Source organism: Amborella trichopoda, chromosome 5 (assembly GCF_054954075.1).
Source record: "Amborella trichopoda isolate Santa Cruz 75 chromosome 5, AtrichopodaSantaCruz75HAP2 v2.0, whole genome shotgun sequence".
Classification (NCBI taxonomy): Eukaryota; Viridiplantae; Streptophyta; class Magnoliopsida; order Amborellales; family Amborellaceae; genus Amborella; species Amborella trichopoda.
The window spans coordinates 27,652,489-27,678,296 of record NC_142340.1 but is presented as its reverse complement, the minus strand read 5'-3'; the positions used below and the strand labels follow the sequence as shown (position 1 = coordinate 27,678,296).

Sequence of the window (25,808 nt, the reverse complement as noted above, 5' to 3'; positions counted from 1 at the left end):
TGAATTGGTTCAAAAAATTGAAAATTTGCACAGATATCATATGTGAAAGAGCGACTCAGGCTGAGCGCTCGGCCCAAGCCGGAGCCAAGTACTTGGTCAAGTCCGAGTAACTCAGATCGAGTTGGGCCGAGTTCTGACCAAGGCCAAAAAGTATTTGAAAAATAAAAAAAAATACTAAAGAAATCTAAAAATAGGAAAATATCTTCGAAGTAAAATTAAACAAAACACTTGAGGTTAAAAAAGTAGTAAAAAAAATGGATTTGAAAAAAATCAATTTGTGAGAGGGGTATTTTAGAAATAATCAGAAAAGAAGGAAAAAATGTAAAAATAAGTTTATCAAAATGATATAAAACATAAAAAACATACTATTAATTAATTACTTTTTAAAAAAAAAAATTATATTTGTTTGAAATTCTTTACGATCCCCTGGACATCCAACTTTGGGATACCTGGGCTTGCCAGGGTAGTGAACCCAAGTTACTCGCCCAAGTATTCTGGATATCATTGCCAAGCAATGCAGCAATTGCATGCAAATTAGGAGATCGAAACTTCCATACACAGACTATAAAAGCACCGTAAAGATACACTTTCTTAATTTCATTCAGAGGATAACAAGTCATCAGTGTTGCCGCATGTTGATCATCCAATCCCACAAAAGTGGAACTAGAACAAGATTTCTACTCATTCTAACCAATTTCACTCAATGCATCACACGGTGTTGTGATTCACATCACACCCATTAATGCAGCCTTCTAAGCAAACGAATGCAGTTTCATTCCTTCTCACATTTCAAAGTTCAAACCACCTGCCCCCTTAGATCCATTCCATCAAACTCATTCTGCATTCATTGCTTCTTTCTCCTACGTTAACCAACTGCAGTTGCATCTTCTCACGCCCCCTCTTGCACCCTGCTCGTCAAACAATCCTAATATCTGAACTTCATTGCACGGTATGAAAATCATAGCACTGCAAATCCAATTGAAATCCAACAATGAACCATTCCATCTTCAGGATGCTCCTCATTTTTATTAGCCATCACCTCCTCTAACTAGGAAGAGGTGATCACCATCTCTCACTGCCTCAATGTCCTCGACCTCTGCATCCTCTGAATTGACCACCTTTGTGGGCGAAAACCCAAACTTCTCCCCCCCAATCCTCAACAACTCTGCAATTGAATCAGGTAAAAGAATCAGCTTCCCACTACCTCTCTCCTTTTCCACGCCATGAATTGTCACCCTCCTCCTCAACCTCTCCACATTACCCGGTGTGTCCCAAAAACCTATCATTCTGTCCCCACCATACATGACCCCGAACAATGAGTTTTGGTAGTTATTTGTGCGCCGTCGTCTCGGCATTGAGCTCCCAACTCCATTTTCGGGCATATACTTTCGAATGAAAGGCTCACTATGAATTTTCTTCACATTTTCAAAGTTCACATTTGGTCGAATAGCAGAGGCAAGATCTACATTTTCAGATACATTTTGGAAAAGGACCTTTATTTCATCATGACCTTGTTGATCAGCTAAAGCTCTAGGAGTCCACCCAATGAGGTCAGGCTTGTCAAAATCAGCTCCAAGGTTTAGGAGGGCTTTGACAGCTTCGACATTGCCTTCAGAAACTGCAGTGTGGAGCGCAGTTGAGCCTGTCAAAGGAGCAGGTAGTGCGGGATTGCCTCCATGGTGTATGATGGCATCGAGGGTGTCAAGGCAATTTTTCTCAACTGCCATGCATGCATAGAGGCCTGCATCACTTTGGTTGAGTCTTGCGCCTTTCTCAAACATTAGGGTTTTTACCTCCTCATGACCTCCGAGCATTGCTTCCCATAGAGGAACCCTGCCTTCAAAATCTGTTGAGTATTGAAGATGGTGGGTGAGCTCCAAATCAAAACTGATTAGATGATATTTTATGTAAAGGGGGAAAAGATACTATTGGCTAGTCGGAGGCACAATGGAATTAATAACATACATGACGGAAAACTTTTTTTTTGTTTATTGATATGTTTACGGTGGGAATGGAGGGTGGGACATTATATTGAAGCATCGACCCCCTAATCATCGATGCCCTGACCCCGTTCCCTGAGGATTCATCTGAGAATTTGGAACAGCTAAGGATTAATCCAAACATATCTATAAGAGGAAACATATTTTGAACACATAATAAACCTTCCCATTAATTATCTGTTATTTAATTAAAGGTGAAGTGAAAAGTAGCCAGTACACCCTACACTTGACACTACACATTTTCTTGTAACCTTCTACATGGGAGGCCCTTTATAAACCAATGGCAGAATGAGAATCCCCAGACCACACAAGCAAATCATACCAACCATTGATAGAATCCTAGTCATCATAACGGCTCCATAACTTTGTGTATATTAGCGAGATCTTTGATAGCCTTTTAGATCATCTTGATAAATTCAATCAGGGTGTCAAGTTCCATTTTAAATCTTAGAAATCCTTTAAAAGGCATTAATATTCCTTCTCATCTTCCGAATTCATATTTTTCATCTCATCCCCATCATCTCAATCCCTTCAGGTTAAGGACATCATATAGAACTGACTACCCTTCAAAGAGTTACATAACTAATTTCAAATAATGCACATGTTCTTGAGTGAATCAAGTTTGATTTTTATTTTGATCCATCAATTCTTTCTATGGAATCCATATTAGTATGAGTAGACGCTTCAGCCTAGCATTTCTTTTCCAAAAACCTCTACCAAGTCTACCAATTGAACTCTCACCAGCAAGCATATTTTATGGTACATTTCCCTTTTGTGGTTTGTGATGAACACCAAGGTAAAAATTTCGGATTACCTTTTCTAAGTATGTACAAATTCAGAATTGTTGAGAAGAGTAGTATTTCCATTCTATATGCAAATATAAGAAATTTTTCGAACCTTTTCCCATATTCATGTTAAGGATTACTGGAGTCATCTGTTACTTTAACGGAAAATATATCTCTTTTATCATATACTTTTTCTTTTTAGAAACATACAATGTAATAATAAAAAATTGAATAATCTCTCTCTCTCTCTCTCTCTCTCTCTCTCTCTCTCTCTCTCACACACACACAAGCACAAACAACCACAAATAAATCCATCAGGTCTGTCAAATGTTTTAAACAAACCAAATGAGTTAAATGCTGTATATGCACACTAACTTGAGGAAATGAACCAAATTACAAAATCTTGCAAAAGCATGTGTTACCTTTGATATTGGGGTCAGCCCCCTGATCTAGTAGCAAACGAACACATTCTTTAAATCCTTTTGCTGCTGCCAAATGCTGTAAAAAGTTCCCAAGCAAACAGTTAGTCTTCGCAAGAGATAAAACAAGAATCATATTGCAGCAGTCTATCATGATGAAAACTATGCCTTTGTCTACTCTCTCTCATGGGTAGCACATATGGCCAGCCCACCTAAGTCTACTCTCTCTCATTTTATCACCTATTGGTGCCACGCATAAATTCTCTCAAATAGATTCATTGCAAATTCTATCCCTTCTTGTCTTGTCACTCATCCATCTCAACATCCTCATCCGCTACCCTCATTCTTTGGGTATATTGTTTTTTGTCCGCCCAACATTTCGGCCCATAAAATAAAGTTGGTATCACCGCTGTCCTATAGAACTTGCCTTTCAGCCTTATTGGTATGCAGTGATCACACAAAATTCCAGTTGCACATCTCCACTTCACCCACCCACCACTAATTCTATGTGTGACATCATCCTTGATCTCTCCATTTGTCTAAATTATCGACCCAAGATATCGAAAGTATGGTCTTTTTTGTACTTCGTAGTCATCAATCTTTACTACTTCTCATCTCTACTTCTATTATTACTAAATTTGCACTCCATTTACTTTGTCTTAGTCAAACTAATTTTAAAACCTTTGGATTCTAGAGCATCCCTCCAAAGTTCGTTCTAACTTTATGTTGACGTCATTTCGAGTTTCACCAATCAAAGCTATATCATTTGCGAAGAATATGAACCACAATACCTCATCTTTTAGATGCCTAGTTAAGTCGTCCATAACTAATATAAAGAGGTACGGGCTCAATGCTATGTAAACCTATTGTTACTAAAAACTCACTCGTCTCTCTACTAGTTGAACTTACACTAGTAACTGCTCCATCGTACATATCTCTTACCAAGTCAATGTAGTGTATAGAGACGCCTTTCTTTTTCAACACCTGCCAAATCAATTCTCGATGTACTCGATCATAAGCTTTCTCTAGATCAATAAAGACCATATGGAGGTCTTTTCCCTTCGCCCTAAACTTTTCAATCAGTTGCCTAAGCAGGAAAATAGCCTCAGTTGTTGACCTTCCTGGCATAAAACCAAATTGGTTTTATATATATATATATATATATATATATATATATATATATATAGAGAGAGAGAGAGAGAGAGAGAGAAAGAGTGGCAAAAAGCACAAATCTAAAAAAGACATCAGGAGCACATAAGACTATTATCATCTTTCTATTTTGCACATATAATCAAAGAAATTACAGAACAAACAAATTAAAAACATTAGAAAACATCTTCTCAAAAAACAAAAAAGGAGAATGGGAAGATGAAGTGTTACTCACTAGAGCAGTGCGTCCACAGTGATCAGTTTCATTGGCATCTAATCCCTGTTGAAGAAGCTGTTCCAATAGCTTATCATCTCCTGCACTTGCTACAGAACAAACTCCAAAAGGAAGGTCTGTTCTCCCTCTAGCAAGCATACTTTCAGTCTCTATCATGACATCTTCCGTTGAGGGATCCTTCATATCCCTCATATGCTATACATACAATCATAAAATATATGACCTCTCAGTGCATAAATGCAGTAAACTAATGACATAAGTGTGTGGTATTATTTGCATTGGATGTTTTTTATAATCAGAATCTAGGCATCAAAAGTGGCCGAAAAAGAAGAAAGCAACAAACCTGAAGAAGATTTCTCATGATTATGGTCCCATCTTCAACATTTGACTGAACAATATTCATGAGGGAGGTTCGGTTGAGACGCAACAGCTGACACAGCCGTTTGGTCCTTACGGTGAACGTTTGTGGCCTGTAACATAGTACCCCTATCTCACCAAATACATCCCCCATTTGTGCCTCCCCAACCACCTGTAATTGTTATTTATTCACTATTCAGTCACTAGAATTTATTATAATCTGCGAAAGAAAATTAATTTGGAGGACACTAGTTGCATCATTGTTCAGGAATGAAGCTCCTCGCACAAAAAAGTTTTCAATATTTACATAGAATTTTAGAAAGGACAAGAATTTGCACCAAGAAGAATTTAGCAATCATCTACAATTTGAGACAAAATGGGTATAGTACTAACCCTTAGCGATCCATCCTTGTATTCCATCAGATCCTGCAAGAAAGACCCACTCATCAGACAAACTGATGCCATTTATGTTTTTCTTCAAGAACAAGGGAAGCAAAGAGTTGCAGTAAATTAGAATTAAATTTGAGTTAAATTAGAATCGAATTTGAAAAGATTCTGAGAAGTTCAGGAATTACCACAGCACCAGTGACCAATATATAAAAGTCTGTGGGCGCCTCATTATGCAATATTACATCTTCTCTAGGAGGAAAATACTCTGCTTTCATCTCCGAGACCTTTCACAAACATTTTCAAACACCCAAGAACAAAAAGAACTAATTGAGATCGAAGGACAAATAATAAAGACCTTTGATAAACACTCACAAACATACCAGAACTGAGAGAAACAAAATGCATAGAGATTGAATGGAAAGAAGAAAGCATGCGGGTTTTATCTCCAATGACTGCTTACCAATTGGAATAGGAAATCATTAGAGACTCCTTGGAAGAGATAAACTTTATCGACAAGGGCATAAAAGAGGTAGTTGGAGATGCCAGATCTGATGGCTTTAGGAAGAGATTCAAGTGTCTCCTGTTGTTGTAATCCCTCTGTTCTGAACTTGAGGCAGAGGTGAGAGAGCATCTGGTCTTCCAATCTCAAAGGTAGCTGATTCCTCTGAGCAAAGCTTGAAGCAGCTTGAACTGTGTCTCTCTGATGAAACATCCCACCCACCATGATATGGTTATGAAAGTTACATGTATTTCATTGGGCTAGTGTCACTCACACACCAAATAAGCAGCTCAAGAAAAAATATAGAAATAACAGAAAATACTTTCAGTGAGAATACAATGATCAACATTTGGAAAGAAATATGGTTTTTGAGGGGTATTCCTGACTCCTAATTTTGTAGATGTCTCCCACATCCCCTAATTAACAATTCCAAAGGAAACAATTATTTTAGTTCTCCAAGGCTGAGATCAGAAATAGATGGCCAGCATTCAGCCGATTTTCTATCTACTTAACATTTTCTAAGCTTCTTTTATTTATTTCTTTGTTTTGAAATTGTTCAACAGGTTCAAGAAAGTGCATATAGGGCCAAGGAAATCTCCTTAAATTTTTAGGACTTTCTGAGCCATGAGCGAATGCTATAGAAAGTAGCTCATCGGCACATACAAGCATTTCCCTACACGCACACACTAGCTATGGGATGCTCCTGCAATGACTAGATGAAAAATAATCGTTGAAAATTTTATTTTATTTATTTCTATTTTATAGTTATTCAATGCCTTATCTCACCTTTTCCAATTTTAAATTTGTTTGGATAAACTGAATACTTCTACAAAAATTTCTGTTTTGACAATTCCTATTTTTGATAAGTATAATTAGCATACAAACCTTTCCTAAATTTTTCTTAAGTTTTCCTTATGTTCACTCCTATTTCTTGTCCATAATAATTTTTCTTTTAATCATATGATTGCATAAAACATGAAAGAGCCTCTCAAGGAGAGATGAAAAAGGTTGTTTGGCAACTTTATCACTTCTAAAAAAGGGAATGAGGTTTTAGGATATTTGGAATAAAACCTAAGAGCAGTACGAAATTTAAAACTCATGCTCCTATTTCTGAATTGGAACAAGTATAACAGAATCTAGTGGATTACAGAAAATCATATTCCATTGGGTTCATGACCATTCAACAAAATTATATACGGATGGGAGAATGAATGGCACCCACATTGTCCTTGGTTGGTCCCACTCTCTCCATCACCATCCCTCGTTTCATCCGCTGGTGATGATCCTGATGAGCTATAGTTTTTCATGGTTAAATGAACTAGACTAGATCATCTTCATTTTGGAAAGGAATGTAAACCAACATGGTTTTTCTCTCCTCTTCCATGGAACAATTTGGCATGTATGTTGGCAGTTACCGATGCATGTCAATCTCCACAAGAGAACATGATATAGCCAGAGAGAACTCACGAATTTCCTAGTTCGACTGGTGCCATGAACAACGAGGTTGGTCATGTTGCCAATGAGATAAGCAGTAAGGCCAAGGTTGAAGAGCATGTAAAAGGTGTCAAAGACCATCTCTCTCGTGTTCTCTGGGTGCAGATCACCATAACCCACAGTGGTGAGAGTGGTGATGGACCAGTACATAGAGGTCACATAGCGAATCCAAAGGCTCTTCTCCTTGAAGTTTGGTATAGAAGCCCCAATCCATGTCCTCCTCCAGTCATAGTACCTTGCAGCCAAGAGATAGTAAAAGCACCCAGCACAGTGGACCGCAAAGAGGGTTACCTGTCGACAAAAACAGAGAAATTTACATAAAGATACGTTATTACAGCATGGTCTGTATTCTGGACCATTAAAACATGAGTATTTAAGATTTTACTGAGAATCTGATGAAGAAAATGTTTAGGACATGAAGTCTAGTGGATTATGGAAAAAGTATGGCCTTTTTGGGGTCAGAACTGTGAGATGAAATGATGGAGAAAGAGTGTGGGACCCACTAGAACAGGAGAATGTGGGTTCCCAATCTTCCATTGCTTCATCAGCAGGTCATGGTTTACCAGAACAGGAGAATGTGGGTCCCATTGCTTCTCTCATTCTTTCCTTTCTTCGGAGGGTGGTAACGGTTTTTTATAATCAAATTGGAGTGCAGGATATTGTTTCTTGCTGAACCTAGTTCGTTGGTTTCTGTTTTTGTTTTCTTTCTTTTTCTTTTTTTTTTGTTAAAAAAAAAGAAAAAACAACCGTTAATGAGATTTCATTGAGATAATGAAAAGTAGACAGTGACACAGGGTTTGCTGAACCTCCATCATGTGCAGCATAGATTGTTTCATGATGGCATGAAGAGGAGAGTACTTACACAGACAAGCTTGGCACAACGCGTCCAAAAGTAGTTGAACCTTATATCCTTCTCCAACCTACAAAGAAAGGGAGAGAGATATGCATTAGTTGTACTTGAGAGAGAAACAGAGAGTCACCTTGGTACCTGGCAAAGAGGGCGCTGACTCTCCTGAGACGCCAAAGTCGTAGCATGTTGAGGATGCCGGAGGCAAGAGGCGAGATTCGGAAGAGCCTCGACGCGAACAACTCAAAGGGAATGGTAGAGGCAACGTCGAAAGCGAACCAGGTGGAGATATAGCGGAAGGCAATCATCTTTGGCTCATCAACTAAGAGATAGGTGCGCCGATCCAAGAAGGCAACAAAGAAGGTGAGAAGGATGTCGATTGCGAAGAAGCCATTGACGACGTTGTCGGCCACCAGGAGGCCACCCTCGGCCTTCGTCATGAACCCCAGCTCGAAAGGAGATACCCAAGCCGAGTACACCACCAACACTATCAGGAAAGTTTCCCACGCCCTGCTTTGTTTTTGTCAGAGACAGAAACTAAGAGTTAACCAACCATTCTTTCAACTCATTCACTGTAACTCTCCGAATTGTATACAATGAGACCACTAACCTTTGAGACACGGATTGTATACAATGAGACCACTTACCTTTGAGACAAAAAGGTTACAATTATACATAACCATTTCATGTGAAATCTGATTGCTTAAGTGTGTCGCAAAGATGGGAAAATGTCTTTTGAATGCAATAAATGTAGCCATCTAATTCATATCTAATGGTCAAGATTAATTGTCACTACTTTATACCAAAGGTAATTAGTCTTATTGTGTACTTTTCCCTTAAAATATTGATGGATCCCCGTGATGTGATGAGTGGGGTGATCTAATTTCAACTTCGAAGAGGGTCCAATTGGCTTGGTTTAAAGTTCCAAAAAAAATATTTGAACTATTTGACATCCCAAATTATTATATTTCAAATCTTATGGCTATAGATAATTTCTCAAATTATTATATTTCAAATCTTATGGCTATAGATAATTGTAACATCCATGTATCAAAAGTAAATATCTTATAATATACAATCAATTTTTTCATTATGTATATCTAAATCGGGTGTTTGCCAATTTAAATGAGGACAATCAAGAATTAGTCACATCGATGCAGGATCCCATTTTGACTTTAAAAGATCAACGCCAACTCAATAATGAATAAAAAAAGGCTCTCTTCTCTCCTCGCCTAATGATTGTTTTGAAGGCAGTTTAAGTTTCAATGCTCAAATGTCTAGCGCTCTCTTAATTTTATTTAATTACGAGAATATATGTGTCAAATTTGAGGTAGAGTTGTTGGATTTCGAGTCTGCTACTAGTGGATGTAAAGATCTCTGTAGATTTTTTTCATGTTCTTAGTAATTAGGACATCTCTATATAGTATCGTTGGATTTGTTCAAAGTAGAGAAAAATAAAAGAGTATCCTATGTAATATGGATTTCCAATTGGAGATAAATATAGCTGGGGGAAATATTATTCAAAATAGAAAAAAAAAAAAACTCACAATTAAGATAGAATTACCTGTAGAAGAAAATTTAGGTAAATTAAAAAAAATTAGGTCTTTTCATAATTAATGGTAATTACATCTTTTTATAATTAACGTGAGACCTAATTTTACCTTAAAAGGCACGAGGACTTTCTCTCATAGAAGAAAAATTAGGTCCCACGTGCCTCTTAAAAACCAAGCAATTTCTCTCTATAGGGCTGGCAACGGCCGGGGCATGCCTGGCCTGGCCCTAGCCTTGGCCCGACCCTATCCTCATAAGGCCGGCCTAGGCCCTTCTCGACCTTGACAGGACGAAAGAGGCCCAAGCCTAGGTCAGGTCAAATGGGAAAAATAAAAGATAAAAAAATAAAAAAAAATATAAAGTACAAAAGGGTTGGACTGCGCCAGTTCAAACCGGGCTGGCCTTGTCTTGGCCTACCCCTCAAGCCTTGAAGATCCAGCCCTCAGGCCACATTTTGTAGTCCAGGCCCTAACTTTTTTAGGGTCGAGCCAACCATTCCAGGCCGGGCCACCCACCCATTGCCACCCCTGCTCCATACCTTAATTCTCTTCTCTGATAGTTTTTAATCTCTAGAGACCCAGTTAATGAAAACCCATATTTGTGATTCAAGAACACTCAAGCTTTCCATTAAAGGCTCCGGATTTGCATTAGGTACATTATAACTTTAGTTCTTGTAATTAAAAATTGGAATTAGCTTGAGGTTGTGGGCATCGAATTCTTGACCTAGAGGAACCATGCCCGAAAAGGAAGAAAAAGATCAGCGCCAACTACAAGAGGACAGTCAAATTCTAAAAAGGTGAGTCATCTCTATTTGATTTTTAATTTGTATTTTAACTTTGTTAAAATTCACCTGATGAATGAACATTGGTATCAGATGGAGGTTGGCCACCCCAAGTGTTTGGCAAGTATTTAGCCTATTTTTCTATTTCTTGGTATTTTCTACAAATTGGGCCTTAATAGCATTGTATAGTCCTTAGGGAGTCTGGTGGTACATGTGCAATCAGGAAGTGCAAAACAAGCGCAAAACAGGTATTAGACGAGCGTAAACCCGTCCTAGATGGTCCCTCGCTTTGGTCATTTAGGTGCCCAAGGGATCACAAAAGAGAGGCAGTAGCATACTCGGTGGGTACCTACACCCTCTGGACCATGTGGTTGATCATGGTGGTCTAGCATGTGCAACCACGTTTTCTTGTGATCGAGCGCCACCAAGGAGTTAGTCGCATGGGGCAACATAGAGTAGGAGTCCGGCGCCTTAAAAAAAATAAAAAAAATCCAGCCACGTTTGGATTACACATGTGAGACCCCATGTGTGGTATCACATGGGTGGAACTAAACATTAGTTATTCGTGTGAGACCACATGTGTGGTGCCTCATGTATGAGGTCACTGGTATCCCCTACTAAAGCAACACGGTTTATTGTGCAGCAGCAGCTGCACATTATCAGTGTCCGACGTGGGTGCTACCTGGATCTACACAGTTCACGGTTTATTGTGCAGGTGCGGCTGCACATTATCAGTGTCCGACTTTAATGGTATCTGAATCCACACAGTAACTATGTGCAACCAGGCCTTACAAGCATGCTATAATGCCTCAATGAAGCAAAATTGGACCCTCACCCTCGAAAGGGCATAACTTGGCATCTGGTTTTAAACATATAATATATGTTTTTACAGTAGCTCGTGAAATACAATGCAATCAGTAGGGTCTGATTAAACTCTTATGACCTATTTTGGTCTGAAAAATTTTAGATATGCTTTATGATACCTATTGTATGCCATCAATGCCGCTAAACAGTTTAGGCATTCTGATTGTGTCCCTTTGGCAAGTAAATACAATTAGCTTGCACCAAATACTGGGATTTTGTATTCGCAAAGCATACATTCCCTTGATGAGGAGGATCAGAAAGCCTTACTCCCAAGTCGGACGCGATGCTGATTACAAACCCTGGCCCCTTCTGGCTGTGTTAAATTTCACTCCTGGTTGTATAAATGTTTTGATTCTTGAAGATTCAAGAGTGCTAGAAATGATAACACATATTTATTGAATTAAGGAAAACATCAGTATATCTCTTATTTTTAAATTGCATTTCTTAATAAATCCAATTTTTTAAAAAATATCTTCCACTTTAAACCTAATTTTTAAACTAAACAAATGTCAAAAAGACACTCTTTTTAAACCCAACCCCTTTTCTCTCTTCATTTATATATTCAAAACTTCTCTCTTTTTCTCTCTTACAACTTCTTTAACTCTCTCTCCTCTCGTCTTAATCCACACACCTCTTTCTCTCCTCTTACAACCTCTCACTTCTCTTTCTTCCCCATAACCTCTCAACTCTCTCTCATAAATGAGCATCACCTTACTCTTTGATCTATATTTCTCAACATTTTCGGTATTTTTTCTCTCTAAAATACAACATCTCAAGCTCTGTTTCTTTGCTTTTCATGGCTATTCCATTTAATGCATGAAAACCTACAGGGAAAAGTGGGTAGTCCGAGGTCCACTCCCCCATCTCTCTCTCTCTAAATCCAAAACAAGAATTCTATCGCTCCCCCCTCTGCCCATATCAAAAACAAAAATTCCACCACTCTATCTCTCTAAATAAATCCCATATTTCCAATACTCTCTCTAAACAAATATCAAAACTAGAATTCCATCTCTCCTTTTCCAATACTCTCTCCTAGAAAACCCAAACCCAAATAAAAAACTTAGATTCCACCTCCCTTGAAAACCCAAAACTAAGATAGTGTTTAGGCTCAATAGGCCAAAAACTCAGCAAAATAATTCTCCGGTGAGTTCCAGCGTATTAGAACCCATTATCAGCGCGGATTATTGAAAATTCGAAAACCATAAGAATTGCCACTTTCATTGCTGCTCTGTTTTCACTGCTTTGCTTTCAATGGCATAAGCAGATCCAAAGTCTCTCTCATCAGAGGAGAGCATTAGAGAGATGGACCTCAAGGGGAAGCATTGGCCAAAGAGCATCCTAAAGCAAAAATCAATTTCAATTCTGAATGATCCTACTGAGTTCTCTCTTTAAGCTATACAAGGCCCAAAGTTCGACATTACGGATCTCATTGAGAGAGGGTAGAAGGAGAAAGATTGAGAAAAATGGTGCGGGAAGGTAGAGAGAGAAAGAGAGAAAAAAAGTGCGGTAGGGTAAAGAGAGAAAGAGAGAAAAACGGTGAGGAAGGGTAGAGAGAGCAGAAGGAGAGAGAATTTGAGGTTAGAGATGGTAAATATGGAGAGGGAGAGAAAAGGTACGTGGAGAGAGAAAGAAGTTTGGGACGATTGCTTCTAGAAAAGGTATGTTTTTTTAGATTTATTTGGCCTAAAAAGAACAAGGTTAAAGTAGCTCATGGGGTTAGAAGAAATAAAATCTATAATTTCTATATCCTAATATATCTTATAAAATGTTGGATCTATTGTGAAATGAAACTTAAAATAAAATATGAAAATATTTTCTCTTGACTTAATGTGTGAACAAATTAGACATCTATATAATGCAATGGTTTAAAAAACGGATCGGTGACCCGGATCGGGCTTCCAAAAAACCGATCCGGATCGGTGAATCGGCGATCCGGATCGAGAATCGGGTGAATCGGTCAGAATAAAGCTTAAAAAAAATTCGAAAAAATTATTAAAATTCATTATAAATATTGTTTTTTAGGAATTCAATAAAAAATGAGGGTACTCCATTAAGAATTTTCATGTTTTTGAATGAATATGCGAATATTGATATGTTCTTTCCCTGCATGAACCGCCATTCAGCATTTAATTTACAGTATTTCGTGGTCATCCCTACACTGTTGCTGTTGGGACTCGATATGTGAATAATATGGCTAGGATAGGGTGGCCTCAGAATCATCATCTCTCTCGTTTTCTTTTTGAATAATATGGATTAAAAAATAAATAAATAAATTTTCAAAAAAATCGATCATGGATTAAAAAAAAAATCACAAATTTTCAAAAAATTCTATCATGGATTACAAAAAAAAATTCGATCATGGATTAAACAAAAAAAATCACAAATTTTCAAAAAATTCAATCATGGATTACATAAAATTCGATCATGGATTACATAAAATTCGATCATGGATTATAAAAAAAAACAAACAAAAAAAACAAACAAAAAAAAACAAAAAATTCAATCGTGGATTACAAAAAAAGAAAAAAATAGTTCAATCATGGATTACAAAAAATTCAATCATGAATTACAAAAAACTCTATCATGGGTTACAAAAAAAGCAAAAAACAAAAAATTCAATCATGGATTACAAAAAAAAAAACAAACATTTCGATCATGGATTACAAAAAAAAAACAAACATTTCGATCATGTATTACAAAACATTCGATCATGGATTACAAAAAATTCTATCATGGGTTACAAAAAAAAAAAAAAAAACAAAAAAATCGATCATGGATTACAAGAAAAGAAAACAAACATTTCGATCATGGATTACAAAAAACTCTATTATGGGTTACAAAAAACCAAAAAATTCGATCATGGATTACAAAAAAACAAAAACAATTCGATCATGGATTACAAAAAAATCGATCAAGTATTACAAAAAAATCTATCATGGATTACAAAAAAACAAAAAAACAAAAAAACAAAAAAACAAAAAAACAAAAAAACAAAAAAACAAAAAAACAAAAAAACAAAAAAACAAAAAAAAAAAAAAAAAAAAAAAAAAAAAAAAAAAAAAAAAAAATCCGTACGTAATCGCCTATTCACTGCTCGGACTCGCCGATTCCGTACAGTGAATCGGCGATTCACTGTACAGAATCGTCCGATTCTCTCTAGAACCGGACGATTTCCGATTTTTTGGGCGATCTGGTCCCTTTTCACGATTTTCCGAGTCGAACCGGGCGAGTCCGGTTCGACTCGGCGTTTTTTAAAACGCTGATATAATGTATTATGATTTCCCATTTATATTCACGAACCTAAATTGTCGGTACATTAAAAGGATGTACTCACTGACATCCTTAGAGGGGAAATACTAGATAGTAGGAATTTTGATATGTGTTTGTCCATTACATACATTAAAAGGATGTAATCGCTAATATCCTTAGAGGGGAAATGCTAGATAGTAGGAATTTTGATATGCGTTGTCCATTACGTACTTGATTAGGAAGCAATATTAGAGAGCCTCACTGTCAGCATGGACCCCTCCTGAGGAAGGGAAGCGTACATAGCCAAGCTAGTCATGAGATTATGACTTATAAAACATGGATCATCATCTATCGTTGTGCACTCATATCTATATTGATTAGCATGCACAATGACCAAAAAGGCAAGCCTTATAGATCTGGTTTGCGAGCACCTCAACTACCAGATTGCAAGCACTGAGGTAGGCATTTAGTGTGCATTGAATAAATGTTGTCAATTGTCTACATGATGGAGCATTTGAGAAAAGTGTTCTATGACATGAGTTGGGCTAATATTTTTTTGAGTGAATAAGCAATAGATAGTAATTGTACTCTAGTCACCTCCTCATTCCTAGGAACTAGATGGAGAAATTGATAATTTTATACTTAGAGTAACACTAATCTCAACATCTAGAGTTAGGAGCAGGGTGCCTCTCCGTGAAGTGAAAGCAGTGTCATTATGCTTGCAAAATTGGGAGGCCCAAGGGTGGTGACAAACCTAAGAGCAGGCTTGAGGGCAACATTTCCAAGAGGAAAGAAGAAATGGAGGTCAAGGATGCCAAGGGAAAATATAGGCAAGAATATTGAAGCATTCCGATGGAAAACACTATCCTTCCTATAACGATTGCAGAATAGACTAGCCACTTGCTTGTGAATGCATGAAGCTAAAGGTGGCACAAACTATTTATGTCATTGTATGTTAGTGGATGCACTGGGTGTTGGATGCTCATTCAATTTCCATTAGTTAGATTGTGCATTTGGAGTATCAGAATACATAGCAAGGGAGGTTGAAGAATACATAGCAAGGGAGGTTGATGGGTCCATTCAACTTCCCATGTTCCAATGGAAGGCATAAGCACTTAATATGAAACAATATTGCTAAGGATGTGGTCGTTATGGGATCATTTGGATCATTGTTTTGTTCATGTTGGACCATGTCCACTCTTAGTGTCCAAGACCCTTTTCAATATAACGTTCTTTTTTTTATTTTTTAAGGCGATAGAGTTTAGAAATGTGTGATTACTTGTCCCAGCGGGCTTGTTTAAAGTGAAAGTGAACCTGCCCAAGCCGATACCTTGTTCAATGGAAATATCCACTAGATTGCCCCTCTTCTAAGGTACAAATATTTGAAGAGCATTAGATATTATCTTTACCTACAAGGTCTCTTGGATGTGAAGGCCCAGCTATAAATCCCAGTATGAATACTTATGCCATCAATATCTATACTTAGTTTTGCTTGAATCTGAGGCAACGTATTACTTAATAGAATTGAGTTGCACGTTGAATTAGTTCTGGAAGAGAATTATAATTCTTAGAATTGACAAGGGAAGTAAGAACATATTTGAATCGTAAGGGACAATTCTCTCAGGATCATGGGATTCATCAGCAGGAATGAAGTTATGTACTATGCAGCAATATGGTGTTACAAAGATAAGGAACCATACCCTACTAGATATCATGATGTCCATAATACATAAGCAAGTCTCTATGTGAGCTCTTAAGAGATGCTATACGGACTACTATGTGCACCAGAATAAGGTTCCTTAAACTCTAAAACCCCCTAAAGAGTTATAAACCACTAAGAGACCCTATGTTGTTTGAGTCTTTAGGTGTCCATTGATCTTGTCACCCCATCCGAAAATGAGGTAAATTGGACGTCCATAGCATAAACCCTCACTAGATATCCTGAGGATGCTAATCGGCATGCTTTTAGGTTATGAGTTTGAAGAGGGTGGCGTGAGAGAAGTTGAATTCCATGATGGGGATTTTGTTGAGTTGGAGCCCCTAGGCAGAAGGTCTTAGATGTCACCAGATACGTATAAGATTGTTGGATCTCAAATAAAGAATGGTGAGGATATTCCTCCACTAAAGGATCATAGTTGGAGTGTTTTCATTGTCATTGAGAATAATGGAGGTGAACTACCATTCATTCTTGAGCCTCATGGGAATGCATGTGTCAGAATTCTTTGGAGACACTTTGCTATGAGGAGTTTCGGACAAGCATCCCCATTAATAAGGATGAATGGGATTCATATAAGGAAATACCAAGATCATTTGTTGCTAGCAATTAGATTGCCGCAATGGACTAGGATATTTGTTCTATAGAAATAAGCGAGTCGAGAATTCGTAAATCTTCCTCCAAGTAGAAAACCCATGAGGAACAAGTTGTCTTGAAAATTAAAATAACAGGGATGGGACTATATATAAGCATAAGGCTCAATAAGTTGTGAATTGTTTGACATAATGGATTTTGTGGACTAAAATGAAACATTCTTCACAATGGTAAGAATGGTATCAATTCGCCTCATAGTTTGCCATTGTAGTGAGTTAGACTCTGGAACTTGACTGTATGGTTGTTCAAATGACATTTCCTGACAAGGAGAACAGTTATGATCTCAACATTGTTGAACAATGAGATCCTAATAGCCAAAAATGACAAGGAGATTATCAACACCACTAAACAATTGTCATTTAACTTTGATGTGAAGGACATAAGCAAGGCGCATCATGTCCCAATATTGAGTTCGAGACAATCACTCTTTGAGGTTCCAATATGTCATAAGTGACTTACATTAGAAAAATCTTAGAATGATTTATGATGCATTTCAGTGGTGCCATCAGTACTCCTGTCTAGAAGGATCATGTGCTTAGCCATAATCTCTACCACATACAGAGGCTAATAATTGAAAAGATAATATGTATCCCATATGAAAGTATGGTAGACAATCTAATGTATGCCATGTTCGAAACGTGACAGGTTGTATCCTACAACATATAAAGTCACTACCATAGTAATCCAGATGGTGAACATTGACAGATTATGAATGGGATACTCTGATATCTCCAAAAAACCATACACTATTTATAGATTTTTTGGGAAATGATCAGTCACTACCATAGTAATCCAGATGGTGAACATTGACAGATTATGAATGGGATACTCTGATATCTCCAAAAAACCATACACTATTTATAGATTTTTTGGAAAATGATCTGCTATTGCGAAGATAGAGTATGTCGGATTAGATGGGTGGCCTAGAGTATTGATGGTTGACATTAAGAAAGTCCTTCACTCTGAGAATGAGAGTGATTTCTTAGTACAATAAGAAAGCGACATGAGTGACATATCCAATGTGAAATCGAAATATAGTGATTGTTGTGCTGCAATGCAAGAGGGCATGTGGCTAATGTAGATCTTGTAAAGCTTAAGGATCATATTGAGTACTAGAGAGTATGTGAGCATGTTTTGTGACAATATAGCAACATTAGCTTTCGCAAAAAGCCACAGGTAGTACAGTAAGATATAGCACGTTGATATGGGGTATCATTTTTTGTAAAATTCTAATGAGAGAAAAAGAGACGGTCTTGACATATACAATCCCATGAACAGGATGGTAGCAGACCCCATGACTAAGCCTATATAGCTTAAAAGAAGTATAGAGCTCATGCCAAGGGATTGAGACCTGGAAGTCCTTAATTGATTTTTTGTACCATTGTCAATGTCTTACTCTTTTGGTACATGGATGTTTTCTTTAATAGACTTTTACCGTTTATTTGATAGTTTTATGGTATTGTGGTTTGTTCAATACACACTCATGATTTGATTGCACATTCACACTTGCGTACTAGGATGCATACCCATTGCTAGATAAATCACGCGCTTGCTCGGTCCACTTTCTTGCATAGTGTTGACCACCATCAATGTCTGAGATATTGGAGAATAAGATACACACAGGGTGTGTGAATATTGATATGATAACAGATCGAGACGACGTTCTGTAGTTGGGAATTGACATGATCCATATGGTATCCCAGCAGATCATATAGCGTGCGCGACAACTAAGTGTGAGCATTGAGGATGCTCATGTTAATTACTTGGATGCAACCCTAGATGCATTGGCTGTGACAAGATGAATAGCTTGAAGGCACTAGGACTTGTATGGTGTAGATCCAACGTAATCGTAATATTATTTGTCGTTTACATTGTGGCATGTAACTCATATCACATGTTACTTGGATGCAACCCTAGATGCATTGGTTGTGACAAGATGAATAGCTTGAAGGCACTAAGACCCGTATGGTGTAGATCCAACGTAATCATAATATTATTTGTCATTTACGTTGTGGCATGTAACTCATATCACATGTGATCAAGGAGACTGCTTTTACTCTATAGAGAGGTGTATGCGAAGATCCTTATTTCCAATTACATTATGCAAGAAATAGTAGGGCACACGTTGACCTTATGCGCCTTATAGCCCTTGAGATTGTATTACGAAGTGGAAGCTTAATCCCAGCCTATTAAAAGTTGTAGGCCCCAATTTTGAGGCATGACCTAAACCGACATGCCCCAATATAGGACTAGACCTATCATGTGTCAAATCTGGCATGTGTCGAGCCGAGCCTGCTCGGCGGCCCACTTGCAGCGCTGATCACATGTTGATATTCCATTTAGTATGCCGTATAACCTACAAAAGACATGAGGCGTGAGATGTCCCCATGTTTTGAACGTTGGTGTTCCAATTAGTATGCCATATAACCTACAAAAGACGCGTAAGATCTCCCCATGTTTTAAACCCTTAAACTAAGTCACTCCGGTTTAAACCAAGTCACTAACTCTCTCTCAAGCTTTTGCCCCTCCTACATTTTCAAAGGTGGCCGCCAAAATAAGTGCCATTTGAGCCATCCTCCTATTTCAACGCATTTCACATTCTTGCTACAACACCAGACTCAGTGACAAAACATGAGCTACTTTGGTGGTCCTTTATTCATTCAACCACCTTAAATTATTGCTATAATCGTAAACTTGGTGGTAGGGTGGCAATGGACCAGAACGACCCATACCCACCGGGTATATCTGACATGGGTCCGGGTATGGGTCCAAGGTTTGGACCTACGGGTAAAGTCCGGGTCCAATAAAGGATATCCGGATAGTCCCAGGTCCGGGTATGAGTCCTGCTATACACGATCGGATGGGTACCCGGACCCCAATTTTTAGTTTATCCAAAAGCCAAAGCTCCAACCCTAAAATCCTTTCAATGCTTTTCATCTTTCCCGGTTCTCCAACCGCCAAACCCCATCACCATCCTCCCTCTCTCAGTTTCTTGGAGACATAGCTCTCTTTCTCTGGATGTCGATTGTGTCCCTCTTTCTCGCTCTAATCGCTCACACTTCAAAAATCAGCTACAAAAAAAGAAGCTCCAAATGAAGGTGGCAATGGACCCAACCATACCCGAGACCCGATGGATACAGGTATAGGTATGGGTTCAACTTTTGAACCCCACGGATCAAGTCCGAGTCCAAAACCTGGACCCAAGTCCATTCAGGTCTAAGTCCGAATCCAGTTGGACCCGACCCGACCCATTCCCGACCATTGCCACCCCTACTTGGTGGGACGTAATTACATTTATTCAACCCACTTTTGCATTCAAGTTACAGTCCTAAGCTAAACCCCTAAGCATAGGATAGTGGACCCACTTTTATGCTCTTATTGCAACCCTAACTTTGGGAAAAGTGATGGCTCACATAGCATGAAGGTCCTAAGGCACAACTCATTTTGTCCTTTTTAAAAATGTAGTGCGGTCTTCGAACTTTGACCTCTGTATATGACCTAGGATGCTCAGCCTCATTTATACCATGATTATTTGATAAAGAAGCCAAAATATATTTTATCCCTTTGGTAGTATACTATCCATTTACTCCCTCAAGTAAAATCCCACCAAAGAATATTTTGGGAGCCCAATTTTTTGAAGATATAACCTCTTTAGCACATAGATTAACCTTAATAAAAGGATTTTCCTAATTGCATCCTCTAAGCAGTTGAAAAAACTAATGTCTCGACCTTTTAAAAAAAAAATAATAATTAAGATTGAATAGAAACCACCCGATTTTTTAGAGGGTGAGATCTAAGTATTAGATAACTCAAATTTCAATAATTTTCTTTTGGAAATATTTATCTAGTGCTTTCACATTCTAGCCCTACTAAAGCATGCCTCCGATGAAAGAAACATGATTCCCTATGTTTTTGAAAAAGATGGTTTCTATGAGTCCATGTAAAAATTAGTCACCTCTTAGAAATTTATTTTTGAGATGAATTTTTAAATAAAGGACATGTAATCTCTAATGTGGAGATCATGAATATGAAAAGTGAATAAATTTTCAAAATTAAAAATAATGATTTTATTAAGAAAATAAATATTAAGACCGTAAGTTTCAATTGTTTTTAAATGGACCACCTATCTACGTCTATCCTTAAAATGGATACTTTATACCGAAAACCACAAATGAAGAAATGTTGTCCCCGCCCGATGGAATAATTTTCCTTTTGAAAAGGTATTAACATAGTGCTCTTGAAATCATAAACCGTCGTACAAATCCCACAAACGAAAATGGGTCACTTTGGTCATGCTAACAGATTTCATGCTCCCTCCTTGAGCATATTGTTTATTTACTCACGCAAAATCTAATCCAGAAGTATTTTAGAACTTCAAATTTTGGGGATTTAACCACTTCACACTACTCAATTAAAAAATAAATAAAAAAAGCCTAAATTACATTCTTGATGGGCTTGAACAAAATAATGTATTAAGATTGAATGAAAACCGTCCAATTTTTAAAGGGGAGATCTAGGTGTCAGAAAATTTGAAACTCAACTTTATTCTTTTAAAGCGAATCATCTAGTCGGTTTTAGGAGCTTCCCCAAATTTTGCCATATCAAGAAAATCATTCCAAATTAGTTTTCCGTCCGAGGGAGGAAGTGAACAGTATGCTCCCGCGGCAGCATCGCTACGTGTCCAGTAGTCACATCATTCATAACAAGGGGAGAGGGTCTTCGATTTAACGCGTACAAGTCCGAAAGCAGTTTTTACTTCTCAGTTCTCTAATGATAATCCGAAAGCACTTCTTTTCGCAAACGAAGCATTTTGATCGGATCTTTACAAAACCTTTGAAACCAGAGAGAGAGAGACCAGTTTTTCTTTTCTTTGAAATGCAGAGAAAAATCCACTTTCAAAATTGGTCAATGGCAATAGGTAGAGAGGAGAAACAGAGAGAGTACCTGTAGCGACGATCATAGGGAGAGACGATGAACTTTCGGAGCTTGACCATGCGGTTGCTTCGAGCCCCAAGAGAAGGGAGGAAACCGCTTGAGAGACTGTAATGACTTCCCTCTCTGGATATTCTATCGCTCTCGAACAGCCCAGTCCCACAAACGTAGTGCCCCATCTCTCTAATTCTTCTTACTTGCTCAGTAGAGAGAGCTATTCCTTTTACAGATAGAAAGCCCCTATCTCTTTAAGTCTTCGTCTTACTGAGTGGAGAGAGAGAGAACCAAACTCTTTACTCTTAGCAGAGAGAGAAAGTCCCCACCTTCGCCCTCCTGCTAATTCAGGCTAAACTTATAAATCACGCCTGCCATTGTTACAGGTCATCCATTGAATTCATGACAGTGCAGAGAGAGACAGAGAGTTTTCTATTAGAGACAGAATTAGAAGAGAGAGAGAGGTGGAGTTATTGATGGGAGAGAGGTGGAGTTCATTAATGGGAGAGAGAGAAAGTTAGAGAGAGTTCCTATTGATCCTCGTCGGCCGGCGCGTTCCACTTGTCGGAACGCCTCTTTAAATACGACTCCTTCAATGGGATTGAGGACTCCCGTATTTCTCTTAATGCCAATACTAACCCTGTCATTTACCGTAATTACCACAGGAAGAAGTATACATAAGGGTGCGGTTTGTACAGAGCCGAGGCTCTAAACAATCGAATAAGAGCCCTCCTCCAAATAGTGTCGAGAATTATAATTTCAATATTTAAAAATTTTTGTGATATTAATTATAAAATTTAAAACTTCAAAAATAGTGTAGACAAAGGAGATTTATGAAAATCTTGAAAATTGACGGTTTAAAATGCGTTATAAGATGTACTATTTTTAAAACTTGAAATCCATTTTTTTCTTATGTCCATATATCTCGATGCCGAAATGATCAATTTGATTATATTCGGGCATGAAAACAATTTCTTCTAGTGAATGTTTTGAGATAGGCTCTAATTTGATTTGAGATAGGCTCTAATTTGATTGTGCTCTATATAAACTTTTCCCCCATTGTATAAAGCCTTAACCTTGCATGCACACAAGTTTTTTATATTGTTGTTTTTTAATACCAACACTACTCCGGTTATCCCGTTATCCGAGCGTGATTAAATACTCCTTGTGGGTGGACCTATATCGAATTCTCAATATTCGTAGTGGCCAATAGAGAAGAAAACCTCAATTGTTGCACTTATACAGGAAAAAAAATTAAAAAAATAAATAGCATCCCCTAGTAATATACATTTTGAATTTTAGATAAAGTTGACTTGAAGAAATATCATTTAAAAAATAAAAAATAACTCTAATAACTTTTTTTTTTTTTTTGGTACAGGAGTACTAATATTATTAGATAAGTGGAGTAATTACCATGACAATATTAAAAAAAAATTAGAAGAAACAATCAAGAACTTAATGAAACACTCTTTTTGGCTAAATCATCTGCAATGAAATTTGTTTCTATATAAACATGGTTGAAAGTAAAATTGCAAAGATGAATCCTAAACTTACAGCCATAAAGATTGAATATGCCAAAACGGTCTAGACAGACAGTTGCACCAGTTGATAACATTAATCGAATCTCCTTCATTTAATAAAATATACCCCAAGCTTGTGTCTTTCCAATTCAACCATCCTTTAGCAAAGCTGCCATATCGGCATCGTTAGCCCAAGCCTTTATCTCCACAAGAGGCAGCATAGAATAATATCATAATACCCTTATAATCTCTACATACACCTCCCACCCCCGCATGTTCAGGATTACTAAATAAAGAGCTATCAAAATTAAGTTTATAACAACTCAAAGATAGTGGAGCCCAAATAAGATTAATTGGTGTGATATTCTTACATAAAGGTCTTAAAAGAGTAAAATATAGGAAATTATTATGGGATGTATATACTCTCAACTTTTAAAGCCTCCCATTGCCTCCTAGCTTTCTCAAGAGCTCTAGGGCCTTATGTCAAATGCTCGATGTTTGAGTTGTATATACTACGTCTTTAGTTTTAATAATCGAAAGTTGGCCTAGAGATACAAGTATGGAACTCTTGAACCAGACGAAACATGTGCAGAAAGAAAATAGAAAAAAAGTGCACTAACCACAAGAAAAGGACTACAGCAACAACAAAAAAGTGATTTTCATCCAATCCATTTCTTCATTGTTTTTTTGATGCTCTGGGGATTACGTAGAATCCCACAATTCTGGTGCCGAAAAACCTCAAATCGATCATCTTGACCTCAATATGTATGAATATGAAAAACAAAATGGCTTTGAAAGCCACAAATATTGCATCTTGTAATACATTATCTGAAACGTCCATTTTCAAAATTTTAAAGTATTCATGAATATGCGCGATCTATATTACTTAGGAGATTTTAATATTATAAATAAAAAATTTTATACAGACCTTAGGCTCTAAACAATCAAATTAGAACTCACATAAAAAATTTTCCTAGAAGATGTTGTTTTGAGGCCCAAATATCTTCAAGTTGATCATCTTGACATCAAGATGGACATGAGAAAAGAATGGATTTTAAGTTTTATATATAGTTCATCTTGTAACACATTTTTTGACTGTCAATTTTCAAGTTTTTCAAGTTTTCATAGATCTACTTGATCTACACTATTTTTTAAGATTTAAATTTTATAATTAAAGATAAAAATATATTTTAAAGCTATCACAAAGATTTCTAGTATTCAAACTACATTGCACTATTTGAAGGTGCCCTTTATTTTGATTGTTTAGAGCCTCGGCTCTACATAAAGTGCATCTTTATAATTATAAATAAGGGTGTGGTTTGTATAGAGCTTAGGCTCTAAACAATCACACCAGAGCGTACCTTCAAATGGTGTCGAGAAACGTTGTTTCAATACTGAAAATAGTTGTGATAGCCTTAAAATATATGTTCATCTTTATTAACGTTTAAAGTTTAAAAATAATGTAGATCGATAGATCTATGAAAATTTGAAAAACATGAAAATTGATGGTCTGAAAATGGGTTGCAAAATACATTATTTTCAAAACTTGAAATCCATTTTTTTCTTATGTCCATGCATCTTGATGTCGAGATTATCAATTTGAAGATATTTGGGCATCAAAACAACCTCTTCTAGTATAGTTTTTTAGGTAAGCTCAAATTTGATTGTTTAAAGCCTCGAACTATATAAACTTTTCCCTATAAATAAGATTTTCGGATTATCATATGAGTTTCTGCCAACCTAAATTGCATCTATAAATAGAATTGGAAGTGCGCCTCACTTTGATTAATTTTGTTGGATACATTGGGTAATCCGTACCCTACTAAAAGGCGCCCTTGGAGCTCGTCCCTTTCCGAAACAACCTGTCACGAGTTATTTGTGCCTTTTCCTGAGCTTTAAATGCTAATGAACTTTCTAAAGACAAAAGCCAAAACCGGAAACCAATCGCCCACTTTATCTCTCTCACTTCTCTCTTTTTGTAGTCTTCTTTCTCTCTCTCTGAAATCTGGTCGAAGATACCTAACTCCTTTCCCTTGGTTCATCTTTCTTATTCCACTTTTTGGAAAAAGAAAGCTCCAACCCCCCGGGTTCACGCCTCTCATTCCAAAAGGGAGAAATTTATATAGAGCTGAGGCTCTAAATAATCAAATTAGAGCCTACCTCAAAAATTTCATTAAAAGAGGTTGTTTTGATACTCAAATTTCTCAGATTGATCATCCCGACATCAAGATGCATAAACACGAGAAAATGGATTTCAAGCTTTGAAAATAATACATTTTGTAACATATTTTTGGATCGTCAATTTGCAAGATTTTCAAGTTTTCATAAATCTGTCGATCTACATTATTTTTTGATGCTTTAAACTCTATAAATA

At 37.2% G+C, this 25,808-nt stretch overlaps 1 protein-coding gene across 2 annotated transcripts; it reads right to left on the bottom strand.

Annotated features, from left to right (window-relative positions):
- Positions 1-565: 565 nt before the first annotated feature.
- On the bottom strand, positions 566-22,477 carry LOC18431749 (potassium channel AKT1). 2 transcript variants are annotated; one of them, XM_020665718.2, is made up of 11 exons: positions 21,933-22,477; positions 8,317-8,685; positions 8,191-8,248; positions 7,302-7,619; positions 5,796-6,035; positions 5,521-5,619; positions 5,339-5,371; positions 4,932-5,117; positions 4,589-4,783; positions 3,208-3,283; positions 566-1,846 (listed from the first exon to the last, which is right to left on the bottom strand). In XM_020665718.2, the coding sequence occupies exons 1-11, from the start codon at positions 22,097-22,099 to the stop codon at positions 1,029-1,031; spliced, it is 2,559 nt and encodes an 852-aa protein (XP_020521377.1). In that variant the 5' UTR covers positions 22,100-22,477; the 3' UTR covers positions 566-1,028. The 2 variants fall into 2 exon arrangements, with proteins under 2 accessions (XP_020521377.1, XP_088722557.1); XM_088866431.1 differs by having other exon boundaries at positions 7,057-7,619; positions 21,933-22,468.
- Positions 22,478-25,808: the final 3,331 nt, after the last annotated feature.

What these genes read in the sequence shown, in the direction of transcription:
- LOC18431749 (XM_020665718.2), bottom strand. Translation starts at nt 22,099, where the DNA reads ATGGGGCACTACGTTTGTGGGACTGGGCTGTTCGAGAGCGATAGAATA. An exon ending in ATGATTTCCTATTCCAATTG is followed by an intron (nt 5,620 to 5,795) that starts GTAAGCAGTCAT and finishes TGTTTGTGAAAG; the next exon opens with GTCTCGGAGATGAAAGCAGA. An exon ending in TATTGGTCACTGGTGCTGTG is followed by an intron (nt 5,372 to 5,520) that starts GTAATTCCTGAA and finishes TCTTTCTTGCAG; the next exon opens with GATCTGATGGAATACAAGGA.